Source organism: Ovis aries, chromosome 17 (genome assembly GCF_016772045.2).
Source record: "Ovis aries strain OAR_USU_Benz2616 breed Rambouillet chromosome 17, ARS-UI_Ramb_v3.0, whole genome shotgun sequence".
NCBI classification, from domain to species: Eukaryota; Metazoa; Chordata; class Mammalia; order Artiodactyla; family Bovidae; genus Ovis; species Ovis aries.
Window position 1 is genome coordinate 55,341,060 of NC_056070.1, and position 15,156 is coordinate 55,356,215.

Below are 15,156 nucleotides of genomic sequence, written 5' to 3' on the forward strand. Positions count from 1 at the left end.
GGAATAGTATTGTAGAAGTCCACAGTGGATCTCAATCTTCAGCCCCTCTGCTCCCCTACATTAACTTTCTATGAGTCCCATGACCAAGAATCTCTGCCCGTGAGACTCACTATCACTGTTTCTCCTTTGCACGTGCACCATGGCTGGATGTGCCAACGGACAGAGGACTGGTCAGGAGGACAGAGGCAGGAACAAAAGGCTTACATCACCCATTAACTGACCTCTTTCACTAGAACACAAAATATCCTTTCCAAGCTTTGTATTTAGGGCTGCATTGGCCGCAACCTTATCCCTACCTAGAAGTAAACACAGTTTCACATTTTTAGTTTGCTTTCCATGGGCATGTGTTAGGGAATGCAGTTAATCCTCAAGAATCTTAAAAGGCAGAGAGGATCGTGAGCTAAGTTCTCAAGGGTCTGTACAAAGCACTTTAGGTGGTCACACTGGGACAGCCCATAGAAAAACTCATTAGTGAGGCTGCATGGCATTGCTGGTGCTCCTCCTGCTCTGCCTCTCAAGTGCTGTCAGAGGTACCTCCTTCCCATGTGGCCTCCAATCAAGCCCCTCTAGAAAGGCACTGCCGTTGCTTAGAAGGTTCTTGTAAGAACTGCATCATGAACTTTTTGAGAGAGATTATTATAAAGCTGGGGGCATCCCAAGTGCTGCTGTGGGTAAAGAATTTGCCTGCCAGTGCAGGAGACACAGGAGATGCAGGTTCGAGCCCTGTATCGGGAAGATCCTCTGGCATAGGAAATGGCAACCCACTCCAGTATTCTTGCCTGGAAAGTTCCATGGATAGAGGATCCTGGTGGGCTACAGTCCATGAGGTTGCAAAGACTCAGACACGACTGAGTATGCGCACACTATGCCTTAATGAAAGAGACCTGATTTCTTCTCATTTGTACGCATGTTCAGAAACTGGGACCCTCGAGCCTGGCATAAAGTGACAGGTTGGCCCTGCCTGCTAAGCTCTAGGATAATACCAGCTACTACAGAGAAGAGCCCCATATCTGGCTCTGTAGTTCCCCATCTGAAGACCCAGTTACTGGTGGAGATTCACAAAGGTACTAAAATAAGCATTTTAAAAATAACCATTTAAATCAATGATTTAAATTTAAAAGCCTTTATTTAAGACTAAGGGAATCATTGTCCCTAGATCCGGAGAATGGTTCCCAGAGCCCCAGTTATACATGAACACTCAGGTGCTCACTGGTTTTCAAACTCCTTTCTCTGGTACCCTCAGGTTTCCTTGTACATGCTGGAGACAAGGGAAAACCAAGTTGGTGGAGCTCTGGGCCACTCTGGGCTGGGCTTCTGCCAAATCACATCAGTTTTCTCTTCTACCCACTGGAATAGTGAATGGCCTCTTCTTTAAAGGATTATCTTGTTAAATTTTCAAGACCACTGCCTGAGACCAACAAGGTGCCATGCTGACCACTCTAGCATCTCTGCCTAATTTTATTCCCTTCAATTTTAAAGCACCATCTTGTTGCCTTAGGAGCCCATATTCAGCTCCCCAAAGCAGCTGTTCCCAAGTTGACAAACCACTTGGCTGACTCAAATTACAAACTCTCATGCACATACTTCTATTTTTCAAATGGAATTGCACAAGCCACTAGAAAACCTGACTGAGTACAAACAAACAACATCCCAACCTCAAAATACCAAAATACTTAAGGCTTTAAATCCAAGGTTTCTTTCTTTCTTTCTTTTTTTTAAGTACATACCAAGTGTCTGATTTCTTAACTTAGTATAGAGTAGGGCTCAGCACACAATAAGATTGTGTGCAGGGCTCAGCACACAATAAAATCTTGATTTACTAATCCTAGGTGAGAATATATGTCCACTTCCCTTCTCTTCAATTATGCTTAGTTGATTACATTTGCAATAAGTGTATTTTTGTCTCTTCTTCCTTTTCCTCTTTTTGACTAATTTCACTCTCATTGTTGTCTGGAAGTTGTCTCCTTATACAGCCTTCAGAGGCTAAGTCTCCAGTATAATGGCAAGTCAGGTGTTTATTGGAACCTTGATCAAGTTAGGTCACTGGAGTGAGCCAAGCGATTCCAAATCTCTTCTTTTTTCTACCCTTACTAGCCTCCACCTCTGTTGAGATTTAACTGACATAAAACAAAGGTTTCTTTTTTAGAGGTAAACCAGCTCTCTACCTATAGATCAGACTAAAAAGAAAGATTATAAGATCCCTTTTCCCCTGTACTCTGCCTTCTCCCACCCAACAGCAGGCTGTCCTAGCATGTGGCATTTCAGCAGTCATCAAATGAGAAACTTACTTCCTCTGCTGTGTCCTTCTCTATCCGGACTATCTTGTTTTCCCAGTAGATTCGTTGTGACTCCAGCTGGCTTGTTAGTAAATATGAATACTACAAAAACACAGAGAATGGACACCAAAACATAAGTTACCATTGTCAGTCTCTGAAAGTCAATTAAAACCTGATTTTTAATGACCTGAAGAAGAGTAAGAGGAACATTCAGAATGTATATTACACCTTGGTTCCACTCTACTCAATAAATTAGGGGAACACAGAGATGACAATTATACTTTAGTCCCCTCTGGGAGCTTACAATCAATCTAGTTAGGGACAGAGAAATGTACAATTTAAAAAAACCCTTGTTTCTGTTCAAGCTGACTTCAAGAAGAACCACATGGTTTTAAATCGAGTATAACTCAAATCAGCTAATCCAGCTACCCCTTCAGGAAGCTGTCCCTATCACTTCCAGCCTTGGGTTAATTGCCCCTCTTGGCTCCCACTGTGCCTATCATTAATAGCACTTATGACATTCGCACTTTATCAGCCTTTTACCAGGCTCTCTCCTTGACTGGACTGTGAACTCTTTGAAAGCAAGGCTGTATCTTTATTTTTGTGCCGTTGGTGCCTGGCACATCCTGGATGTCAAGAAAAGTTTGCTACCCAAGTGCACGAATGAATGAACAGTGCTGTGTAACTACAGAGAAAGGACAGATGGCTTATGACAGTAGGATCCAATAGGATTTCTGACAGAAGGTGAGATTTGAGAGGACCCTTGACACCTTGACAGACAGACAGGAGGAGGAGACAGAGAGATTCCAGAGAAATGTGATGCTGTGGACGTTTAGGATTATCGCAGCCATGAAGTAAGGCCAGTGAGGCTGGAATGTAGGGTGTGGTGAGCTGGGGCCTATGCAGAGTTCTGGGGTATCACATCTAGAAATGTGAGCCAAAGAGTGGCAAGATCACATTTTGTATTTTGGAAAAGATCATTCCAGGAGACTGGAGATCTACTCATGTTTGCAGGCCACAGAAGAGAATGAAAGAGCCACAGAAAGAAGGGACAGTTTGGGAGAATGTATGTCACTAGAATGTATGCTCCAGGAGGGCAGGGAGTCCATTTAATGCTAAGTTAAATAGAAGAGTAGCACATGGAAGAGTAGCTGACAGACAGCAATCCTCTATAGGTATTCACTGAATGAACATACTTAATTTGTAAGAGTTACTAAAAACTTAACACTAAAGACTGGAACTTTTTTCATGTCAATACAATATATTAATGGTAACAACTTCAGCTCTATTTTAGGCCATTTCACTGACTTTAAACACCTGGAGATGAGCAAGTTTTCAAATGTCCACTTCCTCCAATGGTTAAGGTATTTGTTTTTAAAGTAATTGTTTTGAAACTTATATAAAATAGGACTCATGTTAAACTTTTCCTTCCTTAATAAAAAATTTACATCAAGTTTATAGTTATATAAAGTTTACTGCTATGAGAAAAACCACCAACTGTGCAAATTTTGTTGTTTCTTCACTTATGTGAATATCCAAAAATGGTTTTATCTATATAAGGCTTTATCTTTATCCAATTAGTAAATGTCAACTCAACATATACAAAAAAGCTTCTCGGCATGGAAAGATGCTATTGGGGACTCCTCATCCTGACCAAGTTTGCTCCATTTTCGACTGCTACTGTGATGCCAACAGGAAGATTCTTAACTTCTAGTTTTATCACAGCTACAGAGGATAACCCTAATACTGAATCTGAGAAAACTAGGAACATAATGTTGAAAATTATAAGGCTCAATGAAACTTCAGATTTCCAAAGAAGAAAATCAGATGAAATAAAAGTATTTTAAGAATCCTTCAGAGCAATATAGATATTTAAAACAAAAGCTAACACAGCGGGAAAATGGCAAAATTAAAGCCCAAACAACCTTCCAAGTTAGAATAGTAAAAAGCAGCAGACGTAGGTATTTAGTGATTAATAATATCTTACCTCTAACTGTAAGGCATCTATTTTCTCCTCCTGGCAAGTATCACCCTCACATTCATACTGTACTAGCTTTCCATCTGTTTTACTTGCAACCAGTCGATGGACATAATTATCTAAAGAAAAGAACAAGTCAACCAAGGCATGGTTTTTCAGAATGAAAAGGGTCTCCATAAACCTTTAACTTGGACAAAATTTTTGTTTTCACAGATCCAAATTAAATGCTGTGCAATATTTTTTTTTAAAGTGGTTTAAATCACTTGAATTTTTAAAAAAAGAGTGAGAGGGCAGGAGTGTAAGTATTAACTCTCTTTAACCTGGGCAATGCAGGCAATTAACATATGAAACAGGGCCCTATGGGCCACCAGAAGAACTGGAGTTTGCCATAGCTGTCAGGAAGATTTCAAGCTGTGAGAAAGGAAGTGGAGAGGTTCTGACAGAGAAGTTTTTAGATAGAATGAGTCCAAACTAGAAAACAGGAGTGGTGTTCACCTCCAGCGTAGTCCCAGACTCGATGGTTGGTGAGCTGCATGGCATACGTGTGTTGGGTCTCCTCAAAGTGCTTATAGGCATGTCGACTCACATATCGTCCACATCCTATGTGGCCACATATTAAACAAATCCAAAGGTTCTGCCAGGAAGGAGGTAAGGTCTTCATTAGTGATGTAAAATTACATGACCTGGTGTATGAGGTGTATGACATTGGGGTGTATGAGGGGCCTGACGCGGGATGAGATTTAGAGATGTTTCTACAGGAGTTCTGAATAAGGAGACTTATTCAAATTATTTCAAATTCAAATAAGTCCCCTTATTCAAACCAGGGGACTTCCCTGGTGGTCCAGTGGTTAAGAATCCACCTTCCAGTGCAGGGTCCTCAGGCTGGATCCTTGGTCACAGAACTAAGATCCCACATGTCTCTGAGTAACTAATAACTAAGCCTGAGTGCCGCAACTAAGGCCCAGTGCAGCCAAATAAATAAATATCTTTTAAAAACACCCAAAAGGCTGTTATGGGTCAATTAAGTTTTTCACTCTGGATTCTAAGGAACTCTATGTAAACAACAAGGAAAAATAATTTATCAACAAAAATCTCAGCCTTTTCCAACACCAAAGAATGAAAGCATAAAGTATTTTGTGTAGGAGTAAAATAGTTTGTATATTTTATTTTATTTTTTTTTGCCTGATCCTCAACAGAGAGAGAAAAAAAATCTGTCTCAAAAAGAATTGAAAAGAATTTAAGTCACAATGGGCAGAAGAAAATCCCAGACAATTAAAGTTGTGTACATTATTCTTTTCCACCACTTGTTACTTACTTCCTGAACACCACACTCGAAACACTTATTTTCTTCTACTGGCTCTGGCGTTTGACAGTATCGGCAAACAGGACATCTATAAAGAGCACCAAAAAAATAATGACACAGATTAAATGTAAAAGACAGCTGTTACAGAACCCCAAAGTCAAAAGTTCAATTTTATATACTCCCTCTCTTACATAATATTTTTTATAACAACTAAGGCTATCAATCAAAAGACAAACACTTCCAAGCTATTCTCAAACAAAATGAGAAAAAAAAAAAAAAAAAAAAGATAAAGCTGAAGAAAAGGGAGAAATCTTGATATGCCCCATATCTTTTTCCACTCTTCTGCCTAAAGCTTAGGTAATCAAAGAACTAAATATTTACAGGTTACAATTAGAGACTTGAGACAAGTTATTTTTTTCAAGTCTGGTTACCCATAATGTATTTTTACTTGCAATCTACCTTATCTCCACTTCCTAAAGTTTTAAATCATCCAATATGTACCCCTGTTCTCTCAAGGTTGCTCCTAAGAGTTGAAATTAAATTCTGTAGTAAATTTAACTAAATTAAAACAAAAATGTTAATATACTCATGAAATGCATATGACATTTTATCATACAATGAAGTTCACCTGGAAGAAGGTATCAGCACTTTGTGAGTACCGTTTCAATTTACAAAAAGCCAATAAACATGGCACAGAGGCCAAACTCATAGATATACAGAGAGGAAACGTGGCTACCAGGGGCTGGGAAAAGGGGGAAATGGGGAAATACTGGTCAAGAGTTACAAGCTTTCAGTTATGCAAGATGAGTAAGTTCTGGAGAACTGGTGTACATCAATATTGACTGTAACTGACAATATTATATTGTGTTCCTGAAATTTAGAGGGCGGAGCATGGTCTCACCATAAAATAAAAATAGAAAGAAAAGTAAAAAAGAAAAAAAAAAAGTAAAATGGTAAAGGTGTGAAGTGACGGATATGCTGACTTGCTTGGTTGTGATGTGTATTTAACAATGTTGACGTATATCAGGTCATCCAGTTGTATACCTTAAATACATACAATTTTTAAATTATTTATATTTTGTTTTTAATTGTAGGCTAATTACAATATTGTGACGGTTTCTGCCATACATTAACATGAATTGGTCGTAGGTATACAACTGTCCCCTCCCTTCTTGGCCCCCAGCCCACCTGCTGTCACAGAGCACTGGCTTTGGTTTCCCTGCGACACAGAGCAAACTCCCACTAGCTATCTTTTTTACATATGATAATGTGTATGTTTCAATGCTATTCTCTAAAATCATCCCACCTTCTCTTTAGCCATTGTGTCCAAAAGTCCGTTCTCTACATCTGTGTCTCTTCTGCTGCCCTGCACGTAGGATCATCAGTACTATCTTTCTAGACTTCATATAAGATCAATAAAACTAAAAGCTGGTTCTTTGAGAAGATAAAACTGACAAACCAGTAACCAGACTCACCAAGAAAAAAGGGAGAAGACTCAAACCAATAAAATTAGAAATGAAAAAGGAGAAGTTACAGTGGACAACAGAGAAATAGAAAGAATCATAAGAGACTACTACTAAAAACTGTATGGCAATAAATTGGGACAAGTTGGAAGAAATGGACAAATTCTTAGAAAAACGGAACCAGGAAGAAATAGAAAATATGAACAAATCAATCACAAGCACGGAAATAGAAACTGTAATAAAAACTCTCCCAATGAACAAAAGCCCAGAGCCAGATGGCTTCACAGGCAAATTCTACCAAAAGTTTGGAGAAGAGCTAACAACTATGTTGCTATAACTCTTCCAGAAAATTGAAAAGGAAGGAAAATTCCCAAACTCATTCTACGAGGCTACCATCGCTCTGATACCAAAACCAGACAATGATACCACAAAAAAAGAAAATTACAGGCCAGTATCACTGATGAACACAGATACAAAAATCCTCAAAATTCCAGCAAAATTCCAGCAAACGGAATCCAACAACACATTATAAAGATCATACATCATGATCAATTGGTCTTTATCCCAGGGATGCAAGGGTTCTTCAATATATGTAAATCAGTCAATGTGATATACCATATTAATAAATTGAGAGATAAAAATCATATGATCATCTCAATAGATGCAGAGAAAGCCTCTGACAAAATTCAACACCCATTTATGATAGAAACTCTTCAGAAAGTAGGCACAGAAGGAACATACCTCAACATAAGAAAGGCCATATATGACAAAACCACAGCAAACATTATCCTAAGTGGTGAAAAACTGAAAGCATTTCTTCTAAAATCAGGAACAAGACAAGGGTGCCCACTCTCACCACTATTATTCAACATAGTTTTGGAAGTCCTAGCCACAGCAATCAGAGAGGAAAAAGAAATAAAAGGAATCCAGACTGGAAAAGAAGAAATATATACAATTTTGACTGTCAATTATACTTCAATAAAACCAAAAAACATTTTTGAAAAAAATCTATTAATATTAACCCTTAACTCAAGACAAAGTAATACTAAGTGTCAGCCATGAATATTTGTGTTTGATGGGCAAACATGATAGAAAGAGGGTTACAGCTGAGGCTAAGTGAACTAGCACCACCAATGCTCAAGATATAACTAGAATCAATCTGTTACTCAACTGAATAAATAAAATCTAGGAAAGGAAATATGCAGGAAGAACACTAAGTTCTTGTCACAGATAAGGACTATGTTTGTCAAGAGAATACTAAAGGATTTAGCCTGTTTCTTTTTTTAGGATCAAAAGAGAAGACAGGAGAAATTTGAAAAAATAACAAAAGTTGCAGGTAGGATCTCACAAGCGGTCTTGTCAAAGGTAGGAACTAGCTCTGTGTCATCCCTTCGGTCCATGTGGTGGCTGTTAGTAGTTGTGGGATAAGAAATCAACAATTGGGGCTTCCCTGGTGGCTCAGTAGTAAAAGAACCCACCTGCCACTGCAGGAGACACAGGTCCGATCCCTGATCGAGGAAGATCCCACATGCCTTGGAGCAACTAATCCCACGCACCACAACTACTGAGCCTCTGCTCCAGAGCTCAGGAGCCGCAAGTATTGAGTCCACACGCTGAAACTACTGAAGCCCACGTGCCCTAGAGCCCATGCCTTACTAAAGAAAAGTCCACGTGGCAGTGGAGACCCAGCACAGTCAAAAATCAATATAATTTAAAACAACAACAACAAATGAATTCTGAAATCTAACTTTAAATGCTGTGCCAGAATGATCTTTTGAAATGTATGATCCTGAGAATCAAACAGGAGAAAAGAGGGGAAATTACAAAAATTAACTTATTTGTACCATACAATTAGCACTCCATGATATATCATCCCATCTGTCTATTAAAAAATAACAGTTCATTAATTCTCCCTGCTTTCCCTTCAAAAATAACTATGAGTTGTTACCTTATTTTCCTGAGGAGATATTTGGGGGAAACCCTCTCAGAATGTCATTCCCTGACAAGAAAGTACCCTTCAAGGCCTGGTACCAATACTGTCTTCTGTAAGCAGCCCTTCTGGACCAACCCAGAGGAGGAACCAGCTCGATCTCTCATCTCTACCTTGAATTGTACACATACATGTGTGATTCTCCCTTAGGAGACTGAATGTCCTTAAAGAGGATCTGTGTTTTGATTCTCTGCCTCTCAGCACTGTGCATATCAGTTCAGTTCAGTTCAGTCACTCAGTCGTGTCCGACTCTTTGTGACCCCATGAATCGCAGCACGCCACACCTCCCTGTCCATCACCAACTCCCAGAGTTCACTCAGACTCACATCCATCGAGTCAGTGATGCCATCCAGCCATCTATAGAGAGGCTTAAAACCCACTTGCTAAAGGCACTGTATGGTTTGGAAGGCGGTTGCCCAGTGGGTTGAATTCTGGTCCCAGTTCTGGCATTCTTTGTCCTGAGACTCTAAGCATGCCGATCATCACCTCTGGGCCTTGGTCTCCTCCTCTATAAATAATGAGGAGGTTGGACAAGATGGTCCCTGAGGAAATGTGAAAATGCTATGGTTTTATAAAAATTAATGTGGGACTTTCTGATGGCACAGTGGATAAGACTCTGCTTGCCAATGAAGGGGACACAGGTTCAATCCCTAGTCCAGGTGGATCCCACAAGCCACAGAACAACTAAGCCTGGGTGCCACAACTACTGAAACCTACACGCCTAGAGCCTGTGCTCTCCAAGAGAAGCCACCGCAATGAGAAGCCCCCGTAATGAGAAGCCCACATGCAGCAACAAAGACCCACTGCAACCAAAAAAAAAGTTAACGTCTACTGAGAGTAAAATTGGAGTGGTGGGAAACAAAGAAGTATCCAGAACTTAAACGGGGTATTAGAAGGACACAAGATACAGACTAACACTTTATGGAATGCACACATCTCAGAGTGGCTTTATTCCAGGCAAATTTAAACCCGGACAATTCTCTGAAGAACTCCTAAATGATGCCACAGAATTGACCAAGGACTCTACAGAACCAGGGCAAAATTATTTTCTGGTTAAATAAACCACAGGAAAGCCAGGGTCTACATATTTGCTCAGAGATATTTACTGAGCTCCTCCTACACACTATGTCTCCCCCTAAGTATGGAGGGCACAGCAGAGAACAGCCAGACAAGGTCCCTGCTCTGGAAAGCTGGCCACATGGGGGCAAAGAACTGAGACTCCTGTGGACTTTCACCCCTCCTCACTCCTGGGCTTTGGAACGTGACCTTTTGCTTCCTGGGTATACCCCTCCCCCACACCATCTTCTCTTGGGTTCCACCGGTCACCTGGCTAACTCCTATTCCTCTTCCCTGAGAGCTGCCTCTCGGACAAGCCTGGTGGGGTCAGGGCCCTATTCTCTAGTCACGGTGCTGCAACGTTGTTCCTGTGTAACCTCGTTTATCTGTGTGATTATTTGATTCTGCATCTTCTTCTCTACTGGGAAACCCTTGTGGCCAGCGTCCAATCTACCTTTCTAGCTAAGACTCACAATGCAGTCTGCAAAGGGAGCAGCAACTTTTGACCAGGGGAAGTAAAAGTACAGATTACACCTCAGTTCTTTGCACAGTGCTCCCTTTCATACAAACAGGGTCTGTGCTGCATTAGGAAACAGGACACCATAGGTGTGTGTGTGCCTCATACTTAGTGACTGTTGTTACTACTGGCCACCAAGCCATCGATAATGATAAATCCAAAACATCAGATGGGTGTAGCCCGGCACTCTGATAAGAAAGCCAAAGTCAAGGGTAGACATAAAGTACAAGTAATAAACAAGATTTTAGACCTAGATGCCCTTTAAGTAGAGGAGCCTGAAAGCTAAGCTTTACTCCCCCACCCCCTACTCCTTTCATTCTCTGGCTCTTAGAAGGAGAGAACGATTCATGCTGTTTTGGGACATTCCACAAAGATATTAGTCAGCATATTAAAAAGGAATTGGTCTACAGATGCTGACCCCATGTGAACTGAGGAAAAGCAAAGAAGAAATACAGAAGGCCCTTCCATGTGACCTCCTCACCACTGTGGTACCCAAGTTTATAAAATCAAATACTTGGAGTGGTTCTTTCTGGGGGGTGGCTGTTCTTAATTCTGGGAAAGAGTAATAACGAGCTCTGACAGGGAGGGGGATGAGCCCCTGCACTCACGTTGTGTCGTCCCAGCGCTGCAGACACTGGCTGTGGAAGCTGTGGTTACATAAGGTGGTGAGGATGCCATTCACGGACTCGTCCATGCGCTCCAGACACACCGTGCACTTGGGCAGCTCTGTCAGGTCCATCACAGGGAGGCTGGCGCCCTACAGGGAAACACCCTGAGTGAGCCTCACTCATCATCCACAGGTTCTAATTTTTCTTTTTTAAGGCAATAGTTTTCCTGATACTCTTTGACTCCTGGTAGGATGTTCTCAATATTATTGCTTTGTGAAAACAACCTAATTTGGTGAGGTTTTCATCCATGCAACAAATATTAATTGGTCGCTTCCTAGAGTCCCAGGACTGTGCTAAGCACTACGAATACCAAGGGGAACAAAGCAGATGAAGATCCCTGCCCTCACAGTGCTGACATTGGAGGAAGGGAGACTGCTGCCAGAATCTCATGTTACCAGACTCCTTGCTCTAACTCTAAATGGCCATGACCATAACAGAACACAAAGGAAGAAAAGCAGCAGTGTATCTGAATGATTTTCCATAGAGTAAATTAAAACTCAACACTTTCCACTATGTGATAATAGTATCAACAACAGTGATTTTTATTTATTTAGTACATACTTATTAAGTCCCTGCTTTGTGAGCTAGACAATGTTCTAGGTGTGGGACTACGGTGAGCAAAAACAGATTCAGTTAAGTTGCAAAACACAAAATCTGTCCCTTTCCTCACAGAGCTTAGCCTCTAGTAGAGAGAGATACAAAATTCAAATTTTTCATTTATTATTATTTTTAAAAATATTTATTTATTTGGCCACAGCAGGTTTTAGCTGTGGCATGTGGGATCTAGTTCCCTGACCAGGGATCAAACTCAGGGCTCCTGCACTGGAAGTACACAGTCTTAGCCACTGGACCACCAGGGCAGTCCCCCAAAACTTGAAACTTTTAAAAACTGTTAATTACCAATGCTTATAAAGTGGTTGTAATTACCAATGGCTGTGAAAGAAAAGAGTATGAAGGGCATAAGGATCTAGGTGGTCAAAAAAAACACCTCTAACACAGCAATGTCTGACCCAAGCCCTGCCAACTAGGGGACTATTGAGGCATATAAATAAAAACACACCGAGAAAAGTCACATTCATCTACGATCCCTGAAGAGCAGATATTTGAAAATCTCAAGAAGCCATGTTCATTTAGAGAAAGGAATTCCTAAAACTGAGGCCTTGCAGAATACCTGGCAAAAGAGTAGACTGACTTTTTTTTTTGGCCCATGCCACTTAGCCTGTGGGATCTTAGCTTCCCAACCAAGGATTGAACGCCCAGGTCCCCTGCATTGGGAGCAGGGTCTTAACCACTGGACCACCAGAGAAAGTCCCCTTTGCCGATTTTTATTTTACCTAATCTAATGACAGAACAATCTAATTGAATTTATTCCTATCAAGTGGAATTCAAGCTGAAAAGACCTTTAGGGCTACTTTAAAAGAGGAAATATTGAAAGTATAACAGAGCTGGGTCTACTACTTTATTCAAATGAGCACATGTTACAGGAATGCTTCCCGCGGAGGGTGGGAGATCAGAGCAATTACTGATACAAATTGCTATCAAAAGGAATTAAGTATTAGGATAAGGATTAAGGGTTAATATTTAAAACAAAAATATTCATTTTGGGGCTCTAGGCACAGTTTCATCCATCTGGAATAGATACATACTCAACTTTAATAACACAAATAATATTCTTTATTAAAAAAATATTATGGACAATTTTTAAAAGTTGAGATAAAATTCACATATATAAAACTTTCCATTTTAAAGTGATTTTTAGTATATTCACAAAGTTGTACAATCATCACACCACTAATTCTGGAACATTTCTGTCATCCCCAAAAGAAACCATGTACTTGCTGTCACTTCGCACTTCTCTCCCCGCCTAGTCTCTGGCAACTAACTTATTTTCAGTCTCTATGGACTGGCCAATTCTGGACATTTCCACAGGTATCTTAACTTTCAATTTTATACCATTCTGATACATTTATTTCAAATATAGGAATTATTTGCACTTACATCCTCAGATTTCAATACTTCTGCCCTTTCCACATAGACCAGCTGGCAAACATCATCTTCTATTGAGTTGAACTGGCGGCCATTGCATGCCATGTAAAAACTATCTGCATCAGCCTAGGTAAACCAGGGGGGAAAGGGAAACAATTAAGAGAGCGATCGTGGTAATGTGCTTTCTATTCAAGATGGCGTCAATTATTCTCTTCATCAGATTTTAAAAGTTATACTTAGGAGAGAGAACAACTGCCAAAAGTAACATCTGTGGTAGGAGGTTCACAGGCTAAGTGAACCCTGCAGGTCAATATCCTACTCTACAATTTTTTCTGATTTATGTGGTAGTTTTATTTGAATAATCAGAAGCTACTGAAGTGCAATAACTGATGGCTACTACAATTTTAATACATAGTCAACCAACAATGGTCAATGTTTCCCTCGATAATCATTTTTTTCCCCTTTTGCCTCTAGTCAGCACTTTCACAGCAGCTGAGGTCAGTTCTATTTGGAACCAAATCATAACTGATGACTGTAAATGGGTGAGGTTTTTTTTTCCCTTTCTGGCTGCACTTTGGGGCTTGCAGGATCTTAGTTTCCCAACCAGGGATTGAACCTGGGCCCACCAGCAGTGAAAGTGCTGAGTCTTAACCAATGAACTGCTAGGGAATTAATTCCCTATGGAGAAGTTTTTTAAAACAAATGTCAGCATCTAAGAGGTGAGAAAAAATAAGAGGACCAGTGGAACCAGTAGGGAGTGAGAAGCCAATTCCTTTTTTTCAATAAGCCAAGTAATAACAGTAATTAGTACATGATAGTTATACCAGGATCCTGTCAGGAGGTTTTAACAACCTAGTGTATAATACCAAAAGCAAAACTCCTGGCCATGGTCAAGAGGTCCAAGATGAACTACCTTTAAACTTCTAACAGTCTTGTTCCCTTGGAGTGGAAGACAGATAAAACCAGGGGAAATCAGTCCCTTGCAGAAAGCACATGTGCATTTGTGGATAAGAACACAAATAAATCAAATCTTCCAGTCTAGCCTCAGTAGGAAGTAACAAAGAGACAATTCCAACTTTTAAAGCTCAGCAATTTTTAGAGGCAGCTGAGAGGCTGTGGCTTGTGTGGATTTCACTCCCACACAGGCATTAGGCCCAGGCATTAGAGAAGTGCTCTGGCCCTGCCAGTACAGGCAAGCTGCCTGAAGAGAGGAAGTGTGTTCTGCAAAAGGCAATGCCGCACCGTCAACCTTGAGGTCGAGATTTGAGTTGTATCAAGCAGAAACAGTCCTGCCTGTCTACCCTCATGGGATCTTGAATCTTACAGCCACTGTAAGCTTTTCAGTAGTTTTTCACTGCACTCAGTTCAGTTCAGATGCTCAGTTGTGTCCGACTCTGCAACCCCATGAAATGCAGCACGCCAGGCCTCCCTGTCTATCACCAACTCCAAGAGTCCACCCAAACCCATGTCCATTGAGTCTGCACTTGGATGATGTAATTCAAATGTGGATTCTTGTACTACCTATGCTATCTTAATATGACCAAGTGAGCTAAGCCACTAAGGAAGGATGACCAGTTCTGAACATAGATTCTGCAGGGACTTTTTGGTGGAGAAGGGAAGGCTTTTCCTTTGGGAAATAACCTGTACATTGGGTGAAGGGTATTTGAAATTCAAAATGTTAAAGTCAGTTCTTAGATAATAAATGTCTTTAACACTAAGAAGCAGCAGCCCCAAATGGCTTCTCCCATTTTTCAAGAGCAGTGGCTTTGCCTTGAAATGCTTTTGGATGAATAACCAGCACAGTGAGCCGCTGGACTCACGCACCAAGGGCCAGTGGGCCATGGCTGGCTCTTCAGGGCTGCCATCACCACCAGAACTGCTGCATATGTGGCTGCTGAGAACAGCAGACCCGGCCAAAG

General features: G+C 40.7%; 2 protein-coding genes across 2 annotated transcripts in view; one reads left to right on the top strand and one right to left on the bottom strand.

Moving 5' to 3' along the window:
• The window catches only part of LOC101105533 (acyl-CoA dehydrogenase family member 10-like), a 98,013-nt gene that overhangs the window by 36,423 nt on the left and 46,434 nt on the right, over window positions 1–15,156 (top strand). The window lies entirely within an intron of this gene.
• The window catches only part of BRAP (BRCA1 associated protein), a 30,990-nt gene that overhangs the window by 7,718 nt on the left and 8,116 nt on the right, over window positions 1–15,156 (bottom strand). The window contains exons 5-10 of the mRNA XM_004017370.5: window positions 13,250–13,363; window positions 11,192–11,340; window positions 5,570–5,645; window positions 4,750–4,888; window positions 4,264–4,373; window positions 2,289–2,378 (exon numbers count right to left, since the gene is read on the bottom strand). Coding sequence (XP_004017419.1) covers window positions 2,289–2,378; window positions 4,264–4,373; window positions 4,750–4,888; window positions 5,570–5,645; window positions 11,192–11,340; window positions 13,250–13,363 — 678 coding nt within the window. The remainder of the gene's footprint in view (window positions 1–2,288; window positions 2,379–4,263; window positions 4,374–4,749; window positions 4,889–5,569; window positions 5,646–11,191; window positions 11,341–13,249; window positions 13,364–15,156) is intronic.